Source organism: Rhinoderma darwinii, chromosome 2, assembly GCF_050947455.1.
Source record: "Rhinoderma darwinii isolate aRhiDar2 chromosome 2, aRhiDar2.hap1, whole genome shotgun sequence".
Lineage (NCBI taxonomy): Eukaryota > Metazoa > Chordata > Amphibia > Anura > Rhinodermatidae > Rhinoderma > Rhinoderma darwinii.
Genome location: NC_134688.1, coordinates 448,515,616 through 448,541,076, shown reverse-complemented (window position 1 = coordinate 448,541,076; position 25,461 = coordinate 448,515,616). Strand labels below are relative to the sequence as shown.

Sequence of the window (25,461 nt, the reverse complement as noted above, 5' to 3'; positions counted from 1 at the left end):
GAATACCCAGCCAGAGCATTGCCGACACTGTGGCCGGGGATTTCCTCCAGGAGGAGCCCCTAATGCCACAGTCCATATAAAGATAGTGACGTCAGCGGTTACATCTAGAAGCGGAATCTCCGGCCAGACTGTTGCTGACGCTCTGCTTGCTGGGGATTCCGCTCCTGTAGAAGCCCTGATGTCACTATCCATATATGGACAGTGACATCAGAGGCAACTCCTGAAGCGAAATCCCCCCCCCCACACAGCATTTCCGATGCTGTGGCCGGGGATTCCCTCAAGGTGGAGCCCCTGATGCCACTGTCTATATGGACAGTGACGTCAGGGATTACTCCCTGAGTGGAATCCCCAGTCCGACGCTGTGGCCCGGCCACAGCTACAGTGGCACTATCTACAGGGGGGTTGTCACTAAATTCTGCTCCTGCTCACATCCCCTTTGCCGCCCGGTGCTGCCGGAAGGTGGATGCGGAAGGACCCTGTGTTAATCCAGCCACAGTTAATTAAGATAGGATACGGCGCCGGACCTCCCTGGGGGCCGGATCCAAAAACGCTGCAAGTAACGTTTTTGAATTCAGCTCCTCCACAGGTCCAGCACCGTACAGCGCCACAACCGATGTCCCCTGTGCCAGAACAGATCCCATAGAAAGCTAAGGGATCCGTTCTAGCATCAGTTTCCCGGCAACACGCCGGAGGGATACTGAAACGGACAACGGACATATGTGAGCGGCCCCTAAGACGATGTCCACACAGGGCGGATATGCTATGTAAAGGTACACAGTGTAACCGCCCAAATTGTGGTGCAGTTTTTCGGCCAGAATGTCCGCTACAAAATATTGTACGTAAAAAAAAACAAAAAACACATACTTACCATCGGACGTCCTACAGACCGGCCTCCTGGGATGACATTTTATCCCATGTGACCGCTGCAGCCTGTGATTGGCTGCAGTGGTCACACGGGATGAAACGTCATCCCAGGAAGCCGGCCTGGACGAAGAAGCACAGAATTCTTGGTAAGTATAAGATATTTTTTTTTTCTATTTTTTTGCGGCGGAATCGAAGCATTTCCGCTGCTATTTTTTTGCATGTTTTACCACCCCATTGAATTTAATGGGGATAACCCGCAACACAAATGCAGTGATTACGCAAATACAACTGACAAGCTGTGGATTAAAAAACCAAGCCGCAGGTCATTTTTCTCGTGCTGCACCAGTCCTTTGTAATGTGCTACCCCAGACAATCAGATCAATTCCCAACATCCACAGTTTTAAACGAGCCCTGAAAACACATCTTATTAGACAGGCCTATAACATTCCCTAATTTGACTCCTTTCCCTGGCCCCATTAGTAACGAGGCACCGTCATTCAGCAGTATCCCCCCCACACTTCCTTGCACCCTAATACACATCATGTCTGTCATACACTGACACTGGCTGGTGACCGGCTCATGCAGCTTTATGTTACTAAATCATATGTATAAAAGATTTCTCGACCATTGTACTGAACAAGCACTTTTACATTTTGTGTCTCCCTTATTTCCTCATAGATTGTAAGCTCTTGCGGGGTGATCACTCCGCTTGTTTTAATTGTAAACTGGTTTTGTCAATATGTAATGTCTGATATTGTCTGTTCAATGTACCCCCTGCTGCGGAATATGTTGGCGCTACATAAATAAAGATTATTATTATTATTATGGAAAAGGCAAGTGGTTGCTTTTACACACTGGATTTTCACACACATTTCGGCGCAGAGATATGTATATTCCGCGTTTAAACATCTAACAAACACTGTTCCATTGATTTAAATGGGAAACAGCCCTGTTGTTCATATGGCGTAGAAATAAAGAAGTGACATGTCACTTCGTGACGCAGACTTCGTCAGCTAGCCACACGTGGATTAGCCCCGTTGCATTGGCCTATTCTGTGTGCGGATCTGTGGTAGATAAAAATGAAAATCAGCGGCAGAAATCCAATCAGCTTGGATTTCTGACGTGGATTTTCTTGCACAGCTACGTCAGATTTATCCACTTGATAAATCCGTTGTTCAGACTATCCAGATGTTCAAAGGTTACTCCTGGTCATTCTCATGCTGTAGTCAAGTTCCCAAAACATTGCTAGAATGGCAGGAGTACACTTATACAACTACTACATCTATAAGATCAAAGAGTTCTGCAGGTACCTCACCTGCAGAACTCTTTGATCTTAGAGGTGTAGTGGTATGAGAATGACCACAATTACCCCCTGTACCTTGCCCACTATAGGGTCAGAAAGCAGAATGCCCATCCCCATGACTTCTTGGAAACTGGAAGAGTCCTCTTCATAAGATTCTCAGCAGTGGCGTAACTACCATTCTGGCAACTGTAGTGGCTGCTACAGGGCCCGTGGCATGAGGGGGCCCATGCCGTCCGTCCGCATGCCCCCCCCATGCATTGTGGTGCTTCTAGCAGCCATTATGGCTGCCACAGCGATAGCGATGCCATTACGGGGCCAGCGCCGCCCAGCCCCTAACATTTATGGGTTGGGCGTTATGGACCCCCTCATTCCCAGTGGCGTCGCTAGCACCGGAGGAGGCCCCCGTGCTAGCGACAGCCATATTCACTTGTATATGCATCCTCTGGACATAGATACAAATTAATATTATAGGTTGCAAAGGGCCTGCTGCCTCTCTGAGGGGGCAGCGGCGCCACTGAAACCAGCCGCCGTCACCCCCTCCTGCACTAATTGTACCTGCGCCTATAGCACGCAGATACAATTACATGCATTAGTGCTGAATGGCCGGGTATGTTCCGTGCCCGACCATTCAGTGCCTTACAATGACGCTGATTGGCAGGGCAAAATGACTTGCCCCGCCAATTAGCGCCGCCTTTCAAGGACGTTAGCGGCGCGATGATGTCATCGCGCCGCTTGCATCATTCAGCCCCAGCAGACAGGCTCAGAAGGGAGCAGGCCAGCATTGCCACCAGACGGCGCAGGAATGGGATCATGTGAGTATGTATTTTTTACTTTTTTTTCTAATAAAAGTGTGAGTGGCATTATCTACATTGGGGGCTCTATCTACAGGGGGGTCTATATGTGGGACACTAAATACAGGGGGAGCTATATGTGAGGCACTAACTACAGGGGTGAGCTATATGTGGAGCACTATTTATAGGGGGAGCTATTTGTAGGGCACTATCTACAGGAGTGGGTTACCTGTGGGGCACTATCTACAGGGGGCTATACTGTATGTAGGGCACTGTCTACAGGGGTGGGCTATATATGAGACACTATATACAGGGGGAGCTATATGTGAAGCACTATCTACAGAGGTGGGCTATATGTGAAGCACTATCTATAGGAGGAGCTATTTGTAGGGCACTATCTACAGGAGTGGGTTACCTGTGGGGAACTATCTACAGGGGGGCTATATGTAGGGCACTGTCTACAGAGGTGGGCTATATGTGAGGCACCATTTACAGAGGTGGGCTATATGTGGAGCACTATCTATAGGGGACCTATATGTAGGGTAGCACGGTGAATCAGTGATTAGCACTATTGCCTTGCAGCTCTGGAGTCCATATGTGGGCACTGTCTACAGTGAGCTATATGTGGGCACTATCTACAGGGGGCTGTATGTGGGGCACTATCTATGGGGGTTTCTATGTAGGGCACTATCTACAGAGGCTCAATGGGGTCACTATCTACAGGGAGGTTATGGGGCACTATCTACAGGGGGCACAGTGTGGGTGTGTGTGGGACACAGTGTATGGTAATATTATAATCAGGGACACGGTGTATGGTGCTATTATAATTAGAGGTGCAGTGTATGTCGCTATTTGGGGCGTTGAGAATTTTATCTTCGTTTATAGGTGCAGAAAAGTTTTAAAAATGAGGAGCTGAAGACATCTGAGCGGAAAACTGCAGAAATGGGCTGTGGCTGGGAGTCATCATAGAGGTCTGGACCAGATGCAGAAGAAAAGAGAAAAAGAACTAGAATCTGAAAAGACACCAGTGAGTTACTTAATGTAAATATTTATTCTGCCTCTAAGCAGTACTGTAGTCAATGTATGATCTGCAGCGAGATGATGGGTAATATGATTATGATATGATATTTTTTTTTGTGAAACAGTAACTCCCGGCATATCCTTACCATTGTTCAGGCCATGCTGGGAGCTGTAGTTTTACGCCGTACAAACGTACGGCAGGGGTTGCACTAAATTGAGCTGTATTTGTTCTGGTGCTGTATATATGTACTGAGCTTGGTTCTGGTGTTGTATTTATGTACTGAGCTTGGTTCTGGTGCTGTATTTATGTACTGAGCTTTGTTCTGGTGCTGTATATATGTACTGAACTTGGTTCTGGTGCTGCATATTTGTAGTAAACATCGTTCCGGTGCTGTATATATGTAGTGAGCTTGGTTCTGGTGCTGTATTTATGTAGTGAGCTTGGTACTGGTGTTGTATATATGTACTGAGCTTGGTTATGGTGCTGTATATATATGTACTGAGCTTCGTACTGGTGATGTATATATGTACTGAGCTTGGTTCTGAGACAGGTTCCGCCGCTTGCATTATTCTGCCCCAGCAGACATGCTCAGAAGGGAGCAGGCCAGCATTGCCACCGAACGGCGCAGGAACGGGATCATGTGAGTATGTATTTTTTACTTTTTTTTCTAATGAAAGTTTGAGTGGCATTATCTACAGGGGGGCTCTATCTACAGGGGGGGTCTATATGTGGGACACTAAATACAGGGGGAGCTATATGTGAGGCACTAACTACAGGGGTGAGCTATATGTGGAGCACTATTTATAGGGGGAGCTATTTGTAGGGCACTATCTACAGGAGTAGGTTACCTGTGGGGCACTATCTACAGGGGGCTATACTGTATGTAGGGCACTGTCTACAGGGGTGGGCTATATATGAGACACTATATACAGGGGGAGCTATATGTGAAGCACTATCTACAGAGGTGGGCTATATGTGAAGCACTATCTATAGGAGGAGCTATTTGTAGGGCACTATCTACAGGAGTGGGTTACCTGTGGGGAACTATCTACAGGGGGGCTATAAGTAGGGCACTGTCTACAGAGGTGGGCTATGTGTGAGGCACCATCTACAGAGGTGGGCTATATGTTGAGCACTATCTATAGGGGACCTATATGTAGGGTAGCACGGTGAATCAGTGATTAGCACTATTGCCTTGCAGCTCTGGAGTCCATATGTGGGCACTGTCTACAGTGAGCTATATGTGGGCACTATCTACAGGGGGCTGTATGTGGGGCACTATCTATGGGGGTTTCTATGTAGGGCACTATCTACAGAGGCTCTATGGGGTCACTATCTACAGGGAGGTTATGGGGCACTATCTACAGGGGGCACAGTGTGGGTGTGTGTGTGTGTGGGACACAGTGTATGGTAATATTATAATCAGGGACACGGTGTATGGTGCTATTATAATTAGAGGTGCAGTGTATGTCGCTATTTGGGGCGTTGAGAATTTTAGCTTCGTTTATAGGTGCAGAAAACTTTTAAAAGTGAGGAGCTGAAGACATCTGAGCGCAAAACTGCAGAAATGGGCTGTGGCTGGGAGTCATCATAGAGGTCTGGACCAGATGCAGAAGAAAAGAGAAAAAGAACTAGAATCTGAAAAGACACCAGTGAGTTACTTAATGTAAATATTTATTCTGCCTCTAAGCAGTACTGTAGTCAATGTATGATCTGCAGCGAGATGATGGGTAATATGATTATGATATGATATTTTTTTTTTGTGAAACAGCAACTCCCGGCATATCCTTACCATTGTTCGGGCCATGCTGGGAGCTGTAGTTTTACGCCGTAGAAACGTACGGCAGGGGTTGCACTAAATTGAGCTGTATTTGTTCTGGTGCTGTATATATGTAATGAGCTTGGTTCTGGTGCTGTATTTATGTACTGAGCTTTGTTCTGGTGCTGTATTTATGTACTGAGCTTGGTTCTGGTGCTGTATATATGTACTGAACTTGGTTCTGGTGCTGCATATATGTAGTAAACTTCGTTCCGGTGCTGTATATATGTAGTGAGCTTGGTTCTGGTGCTGTATTTATGTAGTGAGCTTGGTACTGGTGTCGTATATATGTATTGAGCTTGGTTCTGGTGCTGTATATATATATATACTGAGCTTTGTACTGGTGATGTATATATGTGCTGAGCTTGGTTCTGGGACAGGTTCCGCCGCTTGCATCATTCAGCCCCAGCAGACATGCTCAGAAGGGAGCAGGCCAGCATTGCCACCGGACGGCGCAGGAACGGGATCATGTGAGTATGTTGTAATGGCAGGGGGTAGGGAGACGGACAAGTGAGCCCTAATCTACCCGCCACTCTGTCCCTGCCTACTTGCAACGACCCGCCCTAGGCGACGGGGTACAACTGGGCGGCGGTCCCTGCGCTCAGTAAGTGCACGACAAACACAACAAACATACAAAGGAACACAAGCAAGGAAAAGGGGCCGTTGCCCACGGCAACACCGTGAGCAACCAGAGTGGTGAACGAGCCGAGTCAAGCCAGGAGTGTGCGAGGTACAAAATGAAAAGCAGAAGAGTAGTCGGTAAGCCAGGGTCTGTATGGAGCAGGATCAAAAATAGCAGGAGCTGTAGCTGGGCCAGGAAACCACAAGGAAAGAATCACAAGCACCGAGGGACAGGAAGAGCAGGCTTAAATAGACCGAGGGCGGGAGCTAGCTGAGTCTGGCCAGGTTACGATAGGCTCTCCCACTCCTAAGCCTGCCAGCCTGAATGGTGGAAGCAGGATTCAGTCTCAGGGATGTATTCTCAGGTGCTGACTGATTAGTTCTGGGAGTTAACCCCGAAGCTGTGCCTGGCAGATCCTTTACATATGTATTTTTAACTTTTTTTTCTAATGAAAGTTTGAGTGGCATTATCTACAGGGGGGGGGCTCTATATACAGTGGGGTCTATATGTGGGGATGTGGAGCACTATCTAAAGAGAAGATATCTGTAGGGCACTATCTACAGAGGTGGGCTATATGTGGGGCACTAAATACAGGGGGAGCTATATGTGAGGCACTAACTACAGGGGTGAGCTATATGTGGAGCACTATCTATAGGGTGAGCTATTTGTAGGGCATTATCTACAGAGGTGGGCTATATGTAATGCACTATCTATAGGGGACCTATATGTAGGGCAGCACGGTGAATCAGTGATTAGCACTATTGCCTTGCAGCTCTGGAGTCCATATGTGGGCACTGTCTACAGTGAGCTATATGTGGGCATTATCTACAGGGGGCTGTATGTGGGGCACTATCTATGGGTTTTTCTATGTAGGGCACTATCTACAGAGGCTCTATGGGGTCACTATCTGCAGGGAGGTTATGGGGCACTATCTACAGGGGGCATGGTGTGTGTGGGACACAGTGTATGGTACTATTATAATCAGGGACAAAGTGTATGGCGCTATTATAGTTGGTGGTGCAGTGTATGGTGCTATTATAATTAGAGGTGCAGTGTATGGCACTATTATATTTAGAGGTGTTGAGAATTTTATCTTCGTTTATAGGTGCAGAAAAGCTTTAAAAGTGAGAAGCTGAAGACATCTGAGCGGAAAACTGCAGAAATGGGCTGTGGCTGGGAGTCATCATAGAGGTCTGGACCAGATGCAGAAGAAAAGAGAAAAAGATCTAGAATCTGAAAAGACACCAGTGAGTTACTTAATGTAAATATTTATTCTGCCTCTAAGCAGTACTGTAGTCAATGTATGATCTGCAGCGAGATGATGGGTAATATGATTATGATATGATAATTTTTTTGGTGAAACAGCAACTCCCGGCATATGCTTACCATTGTTCGGGCCATGCTGGGAGCTGTAGTTTTACGCCGTACAAACCTGTACGGCAGGGGTTGCACTAAATTGAGCTGTATTTGTTCTGGTGCTGTATATATGTACTGAGTTTTGTTCTGGTGCTGTATTTATGTACTGAGCTTGGTTCTGGTGTTGTATTTATGTACTGAGCTTGGTTCTGGTGCCATATATATGTACTGAGCTTTGTTCTAGTTGTGTATATATGCAATGAGCTTGGTTCTGGTGCTGTATTTATGTACTGAGCTTTGTTCTTGTGCTGTATATATGTATTGAGCTTTGTTCTGGTGCTGTATATATGTCAGAGCTTGGTTCTGATGCTGTAATTATATAGGATATATTTATAATAACAAAATTTTAGGGCAGATGGAGTTGTTTTCAATTCATTGTATATTTAATAGGAACGTGTCCGGTAGTTTTAACCACTTGAACCGCCACTATGCGGTAATACATGACCTGACAATAGTTCCATATGTATGTTTTTTTCAGATGCTGCAAAATCTATAAAATTAACTTTTAAAACGGCGCACACTATACGCTAATTACTCATTAATGGGTTTGATAGACATCCCCCTGGCTGATACAATTTTCTTGGATGCGCCATTGCCCTGTACTGCTTGGGCATGGACTGTGCAGCGAGGTGTACTTTGCCCGGCTTCATCGCTGTACTGGGCATGCCTTGGGAGTACAAGGCAATGGTGCATCCGCAAGAGTTTTAGAAGGATGGTAGCTATGTAGAACAGCAAGGGGGATGTCAATCAAAATCTGGGGGGCACTATTTCAATTTTCGCTTCAAGCAGCAAAAAAGCTTGAATCGGCCCTGAGGCTGCAGGCTACTTTAGGCCTGCAGCCTATAAGGTGTTGGGAGGACTCCCTGCACAGGCCGGCGTGATGATGTCACTGCATCACGCTGGTCTGCGCAAGTGTCCCGACTGGAGCCTGTGCGGCGCTCGTTCAGACGCGCGAACCGGGCAAAGTAAGTACAATATATTTTTTTTTGGGGGGGGTTGTGTGGCACTATATACAAGGGGCAGCAGGATGGCATTATATACAAGGAGGGCAGCACTATATACAATGGGGGGAGCTGGGTGGCACTATATACAATGGGTGGAGCAGGGTGGCTTTATATACAAGGGGTAGCAGGGAGTCACTATATACAAGGGGGAGCAGGGTGGCACTATATACAAGGGGGCTGTGTGGCACTATATACAAGGGGGGCTATGTGGCACTATGCACAAGGGGGGAGCTGTGTGACAATACTTAGACGGGGCTGTTTGGCACTATCTACTAGGCTGGCTGTATGGCACTATTTACAAGGGGGAGGGTTGTGTGGCACAATCTACAGGGATCTGTGTCTGGCACTATCTACAGGGGGCTGTGTGGCACTATATACTAGGGGGGCTGTGTGGCACTATATACAAGGGGGAGCTGGGTGGCACTATACACAAGGGGGAGCTGTGTACACAAGGGGGAGCGGTGTATACAAGGGGTTGTGTGGCACTACTAAGGAGGGGCTGAGTGACACTACTAAGGGTGGGCTGTGTGGCAGTATTTAAAAGGGGGAGGGCTGTGGTGATATCTACAGGGGGCTGTCTGTGGCGCAATCTACGGGGGTCTGTGTGTGGCACTATCTACTAAGGAGGGCTGTGTGGCACTATATACAGGGAGAGCTGTATGGCGATCTCTACAGGGGGGCTGTATGGCACTATCTACAAGGGAGAGGTGGGGGCACTATCTACAAGTGGGGAGTGACACTGTCTTCAGGGGGGCTGTATATCACTGTCTACAGGGGGGCTGTATGGCACAATCTACAGGGGGCACTATCTATAGGGGGGGGCTGCGTGTGGCACCTAGTGGGGATTTTCAGGCTGGGTCGAGCTTGCCAACCAGAGTACCAGATGATCCTCCGGCTCTGACATAACAATGCCCCATAATACAACAAGTCCCCAAAGGTCCAGTAGAAGACATTCAAAATTGGACTTGATTTTAAGGCAATCACTTGCCACAAAAGTCTATTATTTATGAGCTGATTCACAAAAAGCATATCTGACCTCACTGATGATATTTTCTGTGTATGCAAGAATATAAACAAAGCTTGCAATGCAATTAAAAGTGAACATGAATCCCAATCTGACATTGGTCTGAAGGGCAAGTAAATGCTGACATATGATCCTGCTGAGTGTCTAAAAGTGCTCACAGATGGAAAGGGTTAGCCACATGCACTTATTTTTTTTTTTGCTTCCAATAACCACTTCGGAGGGTTGTCCGGTAGACCTAGATTTTTTTTAGTTGTTTAGCAGGAAAAGGAGCTTTGTAAGTTGCCAAAATCCAAAGAGGCTTGCCATCGGGCCAACCTAAACAACCCTAATAATGGGCCGGGATGAGTTTATATGAAAAGACTCAGAGGTGGGAAAATGCTGACATATGAGTCTCCTTCGCACACTTGAATGGTCAAAAGGGCTCAAGAAAATAAGAAAAGCCGCAAAATATCGTATTTAATAGCAACCAATTGGTACTTCAAGGGCTGGTAATAGGACATGTTCAAAAAATTCTAAAAACAACTTTTATACAACTTTTTTTAGAGCAAGGAACTTTCCTTACTATGGATTATTTGTATCTAATGTTTTGTACATGTGTATATATATTTTAATTTTTTTTTACATTTTCATTCTCTTGACTGACTATAAAAACCAGTTGTAAAAAAAAAACTGGACTCACCGTCACATTACATCAAGTCTGGAAATTAAATTACAACAAACCAGAAGGGAACATTTCAAAACCATGCACAATTATTATCCTCTATGAGATTACTTCTCCATCTTTATATTTGGCCATAAATATGTCCATAATGATAGAGTTATCCTTTTGCCTGGTAAATCACTGAATACTTGCTGTATAACTGGAAGGCTTTTTAGTTTCTTACCATAATCTGGCTCTGCTCTGTCTCCTAATTCTTTCTCTAGGATATTTTCTGTTAAAGAAAAGAGAATCGCCCAAGAGGTGTAGAACTCAGTTAGCTCCGCATAACAAGCACTCATTTCTCTTACACTTACTGTGTCATGCCAAATAAATGGATTACAATGAGCATGCTAAGACAGCAAACAGCCCCACAAACAGGGACTGAGCTCTGTACTGCAGGGATTGTAGTCCTAGCTTCTTTAGAAATATACCGCTATATATGCAATGGGGCCCCGTTTAATCATGGTTTTAAAAAGTTAGTCTTTTGGTGAAATATTTTATTTTTGTATTTATTTTGTTGACAAAAAATGACAACTGTTTGGAGAAACATAATCTTTATTTTGGATAAGGGGTAGGAGAGAGTGTATGAAGGAAGGGAGGCAGAGAGTTTTGGAAAGGTAAAGGGGCTCTCTAAAAAGAAATAGGCAAGACTCTTTGGTAGTCTGTTAGTAGATAAACAAAGTTTTTATAGGTGGTGCTCTAAGGCATTTCAAGTTGTAGTTGAAGGAATACTCCGGGAAAAAACTGACACCCTGTGTAATGCCTAGTGCAGAGACTGAGGGGGCGGTGAATGACACAGGGATTCAAAGAACACCAATTAGAGAGTTCCTGTGTCATGCACCGCCCCCCCCCCCCCAGGCCCGGCACAAGGCATTACATAATGTATCAGTATTACCAGGAATGTTCCTTTAAGGAGTGAATTATTTAATTAAACTTTATTTTAACTCTAAATAAAGCACTTTGCACAACTAAAACAAAATTTTCACTAATTAAACACCCATGAGCAAACCCCTGAGGTGTCCATCATAAGTCATTCAGGGTATGAACTCTTATCCTAGTGTAAACTTAGACTTGTAAATGATATATAATTTACATGTTGGTTGCCTTCATTTGGCATAGTACAAAATTTGAACTGCATTTGATAATGCTAATAATAAATGACCCAATCAACCACGTTTAACCCCTTTATAACTGCCCAACTTGGTGTGTCTTTCACGTGGTGTCTTTTCAATATTTTGTGGGCTGCCTTGTAATGGGGTTTTAGAAACACAGCAATACAGCTCGGGTGTCTGACTGTCATTGACCCAGAAGAAAAGGCCAACACAATTTTATTTGATTTCACACTTATAAATGAAGCGGCAGTGACAGATTACATGGTCACATGTACAATGCTGCTGGCCGCACTAGACGCAAATCCGCTTGGATTGTGTTATAAGTCACAAAAAGGGTTTATTTCCTTTGAATCTGGGGCATCTAAAGTTACTGAGTGAATATGTAGTATATCTGTATGTATATATTTAGAATGCACCCCAAAGGCATGTCTAACCTTTTGAGGGATACAGTTAATAAAAATACAGAAAAAAAAAAGTCCCAATCCAATTAATAGCCCTTTTCTAAAATCAAATACTTAAATCTACTGTTGGGCCTCATACACATGGCCATATTACGGGACTGTTTTTTATGGAGCCATATTTGAACTCCCATAGCGGAGCATGGGACCACATACTTACCTCCATATGACTCAGGTTTTATACATTAGCATACAGATGTAGCACAGTTTATCTTGACTCTGATAACTTGCTGCAGCGTGACATCACACAACGAAAGCCATTGAAAAGCCATTGCAAATGTCAAGTTAAAGTTTCTTGTCACTGTGTATTTAATGCGTTAAAAGTCAAAATAAAGATTGCTACATCTGTACAGCGTACAAATCTGCCAGAAATAAAAAAATTGTGGCGGGCTCCATCAAATGCATGCATTTCTTCTAGGGAGCACACTAAATATATATATATATATATATATATACATATATATATATATATATATATATATATATATATATATATATTTATATATTTCCCTACACCAGGCTTCTTTCTACCTCAGCGCTGGCTAGCTAGGCACACAAAGTATCAGGTTCTTGCGTGCACCAGCCTGAACACAACATCCTGACGCTGGATAACTTGTGCAGCCACCCTGAGATAGAGAGAAATCAGGAGCAGGGAGAGGCAAGTATCTAGTGGATCTGAATATAATGTCTGATTTAATTTAGAGGCCTGGTGTGGGGTCTAATTTAATTTTGGGGTCTGAATGTAATTAGTGGGTGTGGTCTGGGGGTCTGAATTTATTTAGGGGCTATGGTCTGGGGTCTGAATGGTGCTGACTGGTTTTTATAGCACAACTTTATATGGGATATTATAGATGGCACACTTTATATGGGACACTTAGGGAGACACTATTTATTTGGTACAATTTTATTTGGTGCACTTTCTGAATAATAGCGCTATTGACTGAAGGGCACTTTAAAGGGGGCACTATGTGTATGATGCTATTAATTATGTAGCACTATCTGTAATAGTGCTATTTACTGTGGGGCACTATGTATATGACGCTATTTACTGTGAGGCACTGTGTTTTACTGCAGTAAAGTATTTTGGGGCACTGAGCCTCACCTCACACACATTATTGGTATAAATGCAGCAGAATGGCACAATTAAAGAGGTAGCAGGATGGGGGTTTGTGAAAAGGGTGGGGATGCCCTGGGAAAGTATGAAGGCAAACATGTTTGTGCAGCAGACTCTGCAAAGGCATCGTAGATGGAAGAAGTCTTCATGTCGGTCTGGGCCACATGGAGTAGATGGGGAAAGCGGATGACTCCAATCAAAGATGACATCACCTGTGAGTCACTGGATTAAATTGTTTATTCTGCTGTGTCTGCTCAGTTTAGTCTGCAGCAGGAGCAGCGCTAGCACCAGGCATCTGGGACACAAACCCCAGATATTTAGCCCGGTGCCCCCAATTTGAACTGCACCTGCATCCTCAGGAAGCAGATACAGTTAAATACTATGGCAGGACAGAGAGCTGACAGCTCCCTGCCTCGCTTTTCACTCTCATAGACTACACACTACAGTCCACTTCAGGCCGACAGCCTATGAGACGTCAAGACGGGACTCCTTGGATGTCCGGCGCGATGCAGTAATGTCAACTCGTTAGCCTGTGCAGGGATTCAGTCCTGGCATCTCATAGGCTGCTTGGCATGTGAACGGGGAAGTTATAGAGTGTGATAATACTGTGCAGAGTGCCACTATTTAGTCACTGTATGGTGATACACTATTATTGTTCCATGTGGTAATGGTATGAAAATATAATTTGGTCTTTGCATTCTGATATTATTTTGTAACTGCATGAATGTATTATTTAGAGAAATAATTTTATATATACATTAGTTTTTATGACGGGGCAAACTATTCTGGGACAGAGCTGATGTATCTTTGGGTACGGATTCCCTGCAAAGTAATTACCAGGGACAGTGAACTGATGAGGGGATGTATCCAAGTCTATGGCATTCTCAAAGTTGTTTTATAGCTATGCTGTCTTCAATTTATTTTTTTGGATGGAAGTGGTCAAAATGTATGCTTTGGGGTTAGTTCCCCTGATCTTTTTAGGTCCTAGCAATTCCCCTGGTCTGCAGTGTGGTGATACTCTGTAGAACGCCTATGTGGGATGTGATCACTATATGATCACTATATGATCACTATATTCAGTCTCAGTATGGTAGTAACATTTACTTACAGTATGGTAGTAATTTTGATATTCCCATAGTGTTTTTTATTCAGCCACAGTATGAATATATTATTCGGTCCCTGTAAAGATGTGTTATTCAGTTACAGTATGGAGGTATTATCCAGTCACTGTATTGGTTTGTTATTCAGTCAATGTTATTCAGTCACTGTATTGTGGTGTTATTCAGTTACAGTACGGTGTTATCCAGCCACCGTATAGCGGTGTTATCCAGTCATGGTATGGTGGTTCTATCCAGCCATAGTATAGTGCTGTTATCCAGTCACAGTATTGTGGAGTTATCCAGTCATGGTATGGTTGTTTTATCCAGTCACTGCATGGTGGTGTTATCCAGTCACGGTATGGCGGTGTTATTCAGTCACGGTATGGCGGTGTTATTCAGTCAAGGTATAGTGGTGTTATCCAGTCAGGGTTTAGTGGAGTTATCCAGTGACGGTATGGTGGTGTTATCCAGTCACGGTATGGTGGTGTTATCCAGTCACGGTGTGGCGGTGTTATCCAGTCACAGTATGGCAGTGTTATCCAGTCACAGTATGGTGGTGTTATCCAGTCACAGTATGGTGGTGTTATCCAGTCACGGTATGGTGGTGTTATCCAGTCACGGTATGGTGGTGTTATCCAGTCACGGTATGGTGGTGTTATCCAGTCACGGTATGGTGGTGTTATCCATACACGGTATGGTGGTATTATTCGGTTACGGTGTGGTGGAGTTATCCGGTTCTGAAATGATGTTGTTATCCAGTCATGATATGGTGGTGCTATTTAGTCACTGTATGAGGGTGTTATCCAGTCACTCTATGTTGGTGTTATCCAGTTACGGTATGGTGCTAATATTTAGTCATTGCATTATAATTTGGGGGTAGGGCTAATCTATGTACACAGATTCTATATTCTGGTACAGCATAGGGTGCCTTGTATTTCCCAATAGAGCACATGAGTCCTGGGGAACACAGTCCACACCACTGACCACCCCAACCTTGCTGTGCGGTAAGCAGCAATACCTTGCGTAAATGTCACTGAGCGGCATTTACCTTTATCAGTCGTGGCACTGATAAGATTTTTTTTTAGAACATCACATTATAAACCCAGATTTTATCATTAATCTTCTCCTTTGTTAACACTCACCAATTATCATTACGATTGGTCAGAAACGATCAAATCTTAATTATAATGGGCCTTTCATAGGGGTGTATTTAGGTTTAGTGCCTTGGGGAGCGTGAGCTGTAAATACGTCCCTGAGAATAGTTTCTTATTTATGACCCCCGGTAAAGCCTGTACGGCAGCAAACAAGCCATATGGCTCACGCTGTTGGACGGAGTTATAATAGTGCACCAATAAAGGCTTTTTTTACGTATGCTTCTGATTTCCAACAAATCTGACAGAACAAAAATCGTTGTATGTTTCTTTCGATGCCGTATTAGAGCATTGCTTCTAGGGTTAAATATCTCCCACACACGGAACCCGACAGAGCATTATACAGTGGCAGACGGTATATATATGAAACAGGTAGCAATTGAAAATAGCACAAAAGATGTCTGGAGTGTAATTGAGAAAACATTTATAAACTTGAACAAATTCCTTGTTTCAAGATCTCTGTTAGCCTTCAGTGGATAGAAAAATTGTCCAGACCTTATATTTCTCACAGCTGTTTTTTTTTGTGTTAGTCTATTTAGTCTTCTGTATGCATAATAGGTCCTGACTTGATAGTATAGGTGAGTAAAATGTATCAGCCTTATATGAGTAAATATTCTTATAGTCATTTTCTCCCAGATAGTGCCTACTTCTTTGAAATGCATAAAACTCTTAGGGCTCATTCACACGAACGTGAATCTCATCCGTGTGATGGCTGTTAAAGCAACGGCCATCACACGGACCCATGTATTTCAATGGGACCGTTCACACGACCGTTGCTTCAATGGAGCGTGTGAAAGTTCAGTTGAAAAATAGAACAAGTCCTATTTTACTGCATGTCACGGTATCCCTCCATAGACTTTAGTCTGTGGGAATGGCCAGCCTTAGCTACGTGCGACACGTGCGGTCGCACAGGGCGCCGGCCACCATGCTGTAAGGGGGGCGCCAGCGGGTGAATTTCTCCCGCTCTGCAGCTACTGCTCACAGCGCCAGCGGGTCAGGTATCACTCACTGACCTCACTACTGGCTGCCGCAGCTGCCGTGACTGCCGCTCCCCCGTTCACCCTCTCCACCTCCTCGTCTTACGTCCTGAGTGATGATCAGGTGTGATGACATCACTCAGGACGCAAGACAGGGAGGAGACTATTACCATGCAGTCCTGCTCTGGCTATTTTCCCAGGGCTCCATTCCAGCAGCATCAGCGGACGCAGTGCACTAAGAAGCCCAGCAGGTCAGTCAGACTGTGGGGCTTTGGTTGTATGGGGACACTGATGAGGGTCTAAAAATGGCAGAGGATTCTGTGCCACCTTCGTGCCCATTTGCCACTTATTGACCCTTTAGTTTCCTTATTTAGTGCCCCTTCGATGCCCATTTGCCATTTATTGCCCATTTATTGTTCTTCTGTGACAGAGGGTGCTAAAGGGGCAGTAAATGGCAAATATGCATCAAGGGGGCACTGAACATAAGGACACTTAAGGGGAAATAAGTGGCAAATGGGCACCAAGGTGGCACTGAACCAATGTTAATAAATGGCAGATGGGCACATTGTTCAGTTGCTCCATAGTGCATATTTACCATTTGTTGCCGTTTTAGACCCTGCGCACATTACGTTAAAGGGATTAAAAATAAATTCTGTTGAAGCAGTAGAGGAGAAGTTAAAATAAGGGTATGTTCACACGGCCTATTTTCAGACGTAATTCGGGCGTTTTACACCTCGAATTACGCCTGAAAATACGGCTCCATTACGTCGTCTGCAAATATCTGCCCATTGCTTGCAATGGGTTTTACGATGTTCTGTTCAGACTACGTGTAATTTTACGCGTCGCTGTCAAAATACGGCGAGTAAAAATACGCCCGCGTCAAAGAAGTGCATGTCACTTCTTGGGACGTTTTTGAAGCCGTTTTTCATTGACTCCATTGAAAAACAGCTCCAATAACGTCCGTAAAAGACGCCACGAAAAACGCGAGTACTTGAAAAAACTTCTGAAATTCAGGACCTGTTTTCGCCTGAAAACAGCTCCGTAATTTCAGACGTATTTTTCTACTGCGTGTGAACATACCCTAAAGATTAACTTATACTTACCTTTCCTCCCAAATGTTCCTGCGCTGGGGGCTCCCGTCACCTCTGTTCACGGTTTGTATACAGAGCAGCTGCAGCGGTGATGTACTGTCGACGTGATGTCACCACTGCAGCCACTCTGTATACAAACTGAGAACAGAGGTGACGGGAGCCCCCAACGCAGAAACATCTGGGAGGAGAGAGGTAAGTATGGGCAGCTTTCTTATTTTAACCTTTTCAGGACTGAGACATTTTTTGCTTTTTCATTTATGTTTTTCACTACCCGCCTTCCTAGAGCCATAACTTTTTTTATTTTTCCGTCAATAGGATGGTGTTTTTTTTTTTTTGCGGCATGAGTTGTAGTTTCTATTGGTAGCATTTATAGTACCATATAATGTACTGGGAAACTGAAAAATATTCTTTGTGGGCTGAAATTAGAAAAAAAATTGATTCCTCCATAGTTTTTTGGGTTTCAATTTTACGACTTTCATCGTGCGGTAAAAACGACAACTTAACTTTATTCTGCGGCCCAATATGATTACGGTGATACCAAATTTCTATAGGTTTTTCATATATTTTACTACTTTTACAAAGAAAACTATTTGTTAAAAAAAAATATGTTGTTCCACCGCATTCTGAGAGACATATCTTTTTTTTTATATTTTTGTCTAAGCGGTGTGAGGGCTTATTTTTTGCGGGATGAGCTGTAGCATTTATTGGTACAATATTTTGGTACATGCTACTTTTTATTAAGACTTTATTACATTCTTTTGAGTTAATGTGAGCACAAAACAGCGATTTTGGCTACTTACTTTTTTTTTTTTACTTCCTTTACAGTGAGTTAAATAAGAAGTAATAAAAAGTACCAACATTGCCCACGTGGACAGCTGTTTTAAGAGTTTTTCCTGTTATACAAAAGATAGCCGTTGAGTAAACGGAGTAAGGGCCAGTTCACACGTTGCGTAAATACTGTGGATTGTTCGCAACGGAATTCGTTGCAGAAAATCTGCAGCAAATACAGTAACAGCAAAGTGGATGAGATCAAACAAATCTCCTCCACACGCTGCATAAATACTGAGTGTAAAAAACTGATCTGCGGTGCAGAGTTTTATTCCACAACATGTCAATTGTATTTGTGTAAATGCACCTTATTTGTTGCAGGTTTTCCCCATTGTATTCAATGGGGAGGTAAATTCCGCAACAAATAGCAGTTGTTGTGTTTTTTGCGGCGAGTTCGCAGCGATCCTGCCGCAAAAAACGCCACTCAGAAATCAAACAATATATTATACTTACCTAGGAATCTGTGTTTTATCCTCCTGGGATGACGCTTCATCTCATGTGACCTCCGCTGCAGCCAATCACAGGCTGTAACGGCGATCACATGGATGAAACGTCATCCCAGGAGGCCGGCCTGGAAGATGTCAGAGGGCCGGCCTCCTTGGATAACGCTTCATCCCATGTGACCGCTGCTGCAAGCTGGCTAAGTGCTGCAGTTTTTCGCAGCAGACATTCCAGGCGAGAAACTGCCCACAGTTTGGTGCGGTTTTTCGCCCCAAATTCCCTGCAGCGCACAGGGTGGATACGCTGCGTTCTTTTACACAGCGTATCCACCCCGTGTGAACTCAGCCTAAAGGTAATTTCACATTACATCCTGCCCATCCGTGTAATGTATGCGCCGGGAAAGCTCCCAGAACGTATAGTAAACAGTCCGATACACATGATGGAGGTTAAAAAAGCCTCAGTCGGGTGGGACTGCGCTATTTTATGCAGCAGCGTCCAGTAAAAAAAAATTATACTTTTTTTTTTGTTTCCATATAATGTATGCGCCAGGAGCTTTTCCACCGCATATGATAAATGGACAGGCAGGACGTAATGTGAAAACAGCCTTACCAAAACATAGGCCTTGTTCACACTGTGCTAAAAACGGCGGAAAAATCTGAAGCAGAACGCCTCCAAACATCTGGCCATTGGGAAAACAGCAAGGCGTTTTTGATGCGGCCGTTAGAAAAAAATGCCCGCGGAAAAATACGGCCATGAAAAAGAAGTGCATGTCACTTCTTCAGCTGTTTTGGGGCCGTTTTTCATAGACTCTATAGAAAAACAGCTCCAAAAATGGCTGTTAAAAACGCAGCGAAAAACGCGACTTTGAATAAAAAACGGCTGAAAATCAAGAGCTGTTTTCCCTTGAAAACAGCTCCGTATTTTGAGACGTTTTTTATTTTGTGCGCGCACATACCCTTAAAAACACTAGTGTTTTTGTAAAGTTCTAATTTAAACTACAGACGCGTATTCATCAAGTTTTTTCCTCTCAATCAGAACTCCCATTGACTAGAGAAATTAGGTGCGATTTTGGCGCATTTTCGGCGCGTTTTACATGCCAAAGAATTAACCTGACACTACTTTTTTCACGCGTAACATTTTTAAACAAAACGTGTCGTATGCACTAACGGCGCGCTATACCATTGATGTCAATGGGACGCTTAAACCAAGCATTTTTGACACATTTTTTGGCATGACAAATGCACAAACAAAAGCACCAAACGCCGACAATACATAACAATGATAAATGGAGTGGGGGCACCAAAGGGCAATTCCGCACAGGGCACCCTGTAGCCTAAGGCCGGCCCTGTCTGTGGGGGAAACGTGGCAACGCATCCCACAGGGGTCAACCTCGGACGTGGAAAACAGCAGTTTTTCACATCTGAGGTGGGCTACGTTCGTGTGAATGTAGCCTTAGAGGAGGAGGTACTATTGATCGCTTCTAGTGCGCCTACAGACTGCAGTGTTTTGTTTTTTTTACCTCAGTTTCTTCTCCTTTCGTGATAAAAAAGTAAATATGTAAAGCACAAGTTGTGACTACGACATTTGAATACACAATAGAGAACGGGAAAATTGTCTGTGATCTTGTAATTTGTGTGACAAAAAAAAAAAGCTGCCCTATCCTGCAAAGTAGCCGAAAAATGGCTGCAATTTCAAACTATTTAAAAAGTTATAAAAGGCAGAGCATGTTTGAAAAAAATAAAATTGTAGGCGATACTGTGGGATTAAATGGAAATTGAAAGTGATTCAAAGTGGATAAAATAATGTGTATGATAATGATTTCTCTGTGCCTTGTATGTTTCTCACTTGCTATAGTGCTCACATTTAACGAGGTGTTCTGGTTTTATAGAAATAAACCTTAATCATTGTATAATGAAATGTTCTACAACTTTGTAATATATGTTGTGTAACAATTTAAACATCTTTCTAGATCTCTGATTTCGGTTATTGAATAAATATTTTTGTTTGTACTCATAGTCGGAAAGCCAGTCCTGAGTCTTTCCAACTAAGGCCTCATGCACACGACCGTGCTCGTAATTACGACTCGTAATTACGAGCACGGCCGGCCACGGGCAGCCGGCCGCTTTTGCGAGCCGTGCTCCCATGATAAAGCATAGCAGCACGGCCCGTAAAATGAAAAAATAGAACATGTTCTATTTTTTTAACGACACAGGCACCTTCCCGTGAGAAAACGGGAAGGTAACCGTGACTAACAGAAGTCTATGGGCCCGTTATTGCGGGTCGTAATTACAACCCGCAATAACGGGTGTTTTTACGGTCGTGTGCATGAGGCCTAACGCAGGTGCTAATCTTAATAAGTATATCAGAGCTCTCTTATGTAATGTGCCATGCCAAGATCAGGACAGGTTTTAAGCTTTTGAATGTAAACAAAAATGTTATATTTAATGACAATAATCATTGTTATTTTGTATTCATTTTTATAAAATATATCTTGAATTTTGCAGTTTAACTGATACAGGGCTCTAAATTCCCTTTGAGTTAAATAATAATGTCCTGGCTGACGGCAATAACCATTAGAAGGAGCTTACTGCATACTGTGTTATTATTAAGTTCAATGTATAAATACTATTCAGAAGCCTCCTAAGCTCCCCCTAGTGGTGAATGCAGGCAGCCAGAATTGTATACCCTAACTCTACGGGTTCTTCTCAATTAATTAGTATATCATCAAAAAGTTAATTTATGTCAGTAATTCAATTCAAAACGTGAAACTCCTATATTATATAGCTTCATTACACACAGAATGATCTATTTCCAGCATTTTTTCTTTTAATGCTGATGATTATGGCTAACAGTTAATGAAAACACAGAATTTAGTCTCCAGAAAATTAGAATATTGGGTAAAAGTTGAAGATTGTAGACTCATGGTGTCACACTCTAATCAGCGAATCAACACAAAACACCTGCAAAGGTTTCCTAAGGCTGGGTTCACACGAGCATGTGCTTTTTGCGCACGCAAAAAATGTGGAATTTTGCCTGCGCAAAAGGCACTTACAGCTCCATGTGGCCTCAGCATATGATGCGTGGCTGTGATTTTTCGCGCAGCCGCCATCATTATGACACTCCGTTTGGATGTTTGTAAACAGAAAAGCACGTGGTGATTTTCTATTTTCATTCATCCTTTTCACAGCTGTTGCGTGAATCACGCTGGTCGCACGGAAGTGCTTCCGTGTGGCATGTCTGGTTTTCATGCACCCATTGACTTCAATGGGTGCGTGATGCGCGAAAAACGCCCAAAGAACGGACATGTCGTGACTTTTTTTCAGCGGACACACGCTGAGTAAATATCACGCACATGTCTGCACGTCCCCATAGACTAACATAGGTCCGTGAGACGCGCATGAAAATCACGCGCGTTTCACGGACGTATATCCTGTTCGTCTAAATAAGCCCTAAGACTGAAAATGGTCCAACAGTCTGGTTCAGTAGGCTACACAATCATGAGAAGACTGCTGACCTGACAGTTGTGCAGAAGACAGTCATTGACACCATCCACAAGGAGGAAGCCACAAAAGGACATTGTTAAAGAAGCTGTTCACAGCGTGCTGTATCCAAGCATATTAATGGAGAGTTGAGAGGAAGAAAAAAGTGGAGTATAAATATGTGCACAAGCAACAGGGATAACCGCAGCCTTGAAAAGATTGTTAAGAAAAGGCCATTCAAGAATCTGGGGGAGATTCACAAGGAGTGGACTGCGGCTGGAGTCAGTGCTTCAAGAGCCACAACACACAGACATATCCAGGACATGGGCTACAACTGTCACATTCCTTGTGTCAAGCTACTAATGACCCAGAGAAAACCTCAGAATCGTCTTACCGGGGCTAAGGAGAAAAATGACGGGTCTATTGCTCAGTGGTCCAAAGCCCTGTTTTCAGATGAAAGTAAATTTTGCATTTAATTTGGAAATCAGAGTCTGGAGGAAGAGTGGAGAGGCATCAATCCAAGTTGCTTGCGGTCCAGTGTGAAGTTTCCACAGTCAGTGATGGTTTGGTCCACTGTGTTATATCAAGTCCAGAGTCAGCGCAGCCATCTAGCAGGACATTTCCCAGCACTTTATGCTTCCCACTGCTGACAAGCTTTATGGAGATGCCGATTTCATTTTCCAGCAAGACTTGGCACCTGCCCACATTGGCAAAAGTACCAGTACCTGGTTTAATAACCACAGTATCACTGCGCTTGATTGGCCGCCAAACTCGCCTGACCTAAACCCCATAGAGAATCTATAGGTTATTGTCAAGAGGAAGATGAGAGACACCAGACCCAACAATGCAGACGAGCTGAAGGCCGATATCGAAGCAACCTGGGCTTCCATAACACCTCAGCAGTGCCACAGGCTGATCGCCTCCATGCCACGCCGCATTGATGCAGTAATTCATGCAAAAGGAGCCCCGACCAAGTATTGACGGCATATACTGTACATACTATTCAGTAGGCCAACATTTCGGTTTTAAAAAACATTTTTGAAATTGGGCTTATATAATATTCTAATTTTAATCATCAACATTAAAAGAAAAAAATGCTGGAAATAGATCAATCTGTGTGTAATGAATTTATATAACATATGAGTTTCACTTTTTGAATTGAATTACTGAAATAAACTAACTTTTTGATGATATTCTAATCCATTGAGAAGGACCTGTAGGTCTATGTAGGGGATTTAGAGCTCTGTATAAAAAAAAAAAAGGGAACTTCGACGACATAAAGATATAGTAAAAAAGTGAATTAGCAGAGAATATTAGACCTAACAATGACATGTTATTAATAGGTGTATACTTTAGGCTTCATTACATAAAAACTGAAAAAAACCACCAATATGTTCTTTAATGATATGTAACACATACTTTGAACTATAAAGCAGAATCTTCTTATAAGAGTTAAATGTATAAAACTATATTAACAGACAATGTAAGACAAATGATTTCACCTACCAGGAGGGTATTTACATATAAAATTGTGCTTCATATTACACCGGTCATCGTTCCACTGGTAAAGATATGGTCCTCCAATACCAGGATTTGCTGTTGGCTGATGATACATGACAACACACGCTTCACTGCCACAAGACGGTTCATCCGCATACCAGTTCCTGAAAATATACAGAATTAGCTCAGCACGCACTGTATGTAATATGTAAAATGATAGGAATGTCATATCTTCATGTCACGTTTTAAATATTAAGAGTGTAATAAAATAACATGACCTTTTGGCAGTGATACATTTAAGTTGAGAGTAGCTGTTGTATTTACTATATGTAATAAATTAATGCTGTGTAGACCTTTCTATTACTATTACAATGTGAGACAATGCAGCTTTAGTTACTGAAATGAACTATAAGGCTATGTTCACATGCAAAATCAAAAAAGCTGTTTTTGTAGCCGAAACCATAGTTTTTTGCGCGCCATTTTTACGGAATTCACTGTACAATTAAAACAACATGTTAATTTTATTCTATGGGTCAATACGATTACGCCGATACCAAATATGTGTAGTTTTTTCTATGTTTTACTACTTTTACAAGTAAAAACCTAAGTGTAAAAAAGAAAATGTATTTTGTTTCGCCAAATTCCGAGAGCCGTAACTTCTTTATTTTTCCGTCGATTAAGTGGTATGAGGGCTTATTTTTTTGCGGGATAAGCTGTAGTTTTTAATAATACCATTTTGGTGGAAATGTGACGGTTTGATCACTTTTTATTTCATTTTTTTATGGGAGATTAGGTGAACAAAAAATAGAGATTCTGGCTTTTACAATTATTTTTTTTTATGGCGTTCACCGTGCGGGTTAAGTAATGATGATATATTGTAATAGTTCAGACTTTTACAGACGCTGTGATACCAATTATGTTTATTTAATTAATTTTTTACTATGCTCTAGGGGGAAAATGGGAAAAGGTTTTTTTTTGAACTTTTAATTTTAATTTTTTTTTACACAAAAAAAAAACTTTATTTAACTCATTTTTACATTTTTTATTAGTCCCCCTAGGGGACTTCAAACAGCGATCGTTAGATCGCTTGCACGATATACTGCAATACTAATGTATTGCAGTATATCGTGATTCTGACAGTCTCCCATGAAGCCCTGCCGGAGGCAGAGCTTCATAGGAGTACCAAGATGGCAGAGCTGGGGGACTTCGTCAGACCCCCAGGCAGCCGTGTGAACCAACGGCTCCACCCGATCTCGCCGCGGGGGTGCCGTTAAGACGTTACAGGGGGTCGCCCCCCTGTTTTTAGTAATTTAAATGCCGCGATCTCTATTGAACGCGGCATTTAACGGGTTAAACAAGCGGGAGTAACCCGGAGGTGTCGGCTGTAACACAAAGCTGACACCAAGGACTGATCCAAGGACTGTGATATATGTATAAAGAAAACCTGCAGCACTCCAATGTAGCAATGTAGCAAAAATTTGGTTTATTCAGACAACAAACGGATGCAACATTTCTATCCAACCTTAGGACCTTTTTCATGCTTGAAGAAGGTCCTACGGTTGGACAGAAACGTTCCATCCGTTTGTTGTTTGAATAAACCAAATTTTTTTCTACATAGGAGTGCTGCAGGATTTCTTTATATATAT

General features: G+C 43.1%; 1 protein-coding gene across 2 annotated transcripts in view; it reads right to left on the bottom strand.

Moving 5' to 3' along the window:
* CHODL (chondrolectin) overlaps positions 1-25,461 on the bottom strand; it is a 119,208-nt gene that overhangs the window by 5,911 nt on the left and 87,836 nt on the right. Inside the window, exons 3-4 of one of the 2 annotated variants that reach the window (XM_075850924.1) lie at positions 23,822-23,979; positions 10,749-10,796 (exon numbers count right to left, since the gene is read on the bottom strand). In XM_075850924.1, the coding sequence (XP_075707039.1) occupies positions 10,749-10,796; positions 23,822-23,979 (206 nt within the window). The remainder of the gene's footprint in view (positions 1-10,748; positions 10,797-23,821; positions 23,980-25,461) is intronic. The other variant, XM_075850925.1, reaches the window with a different exon arrangement.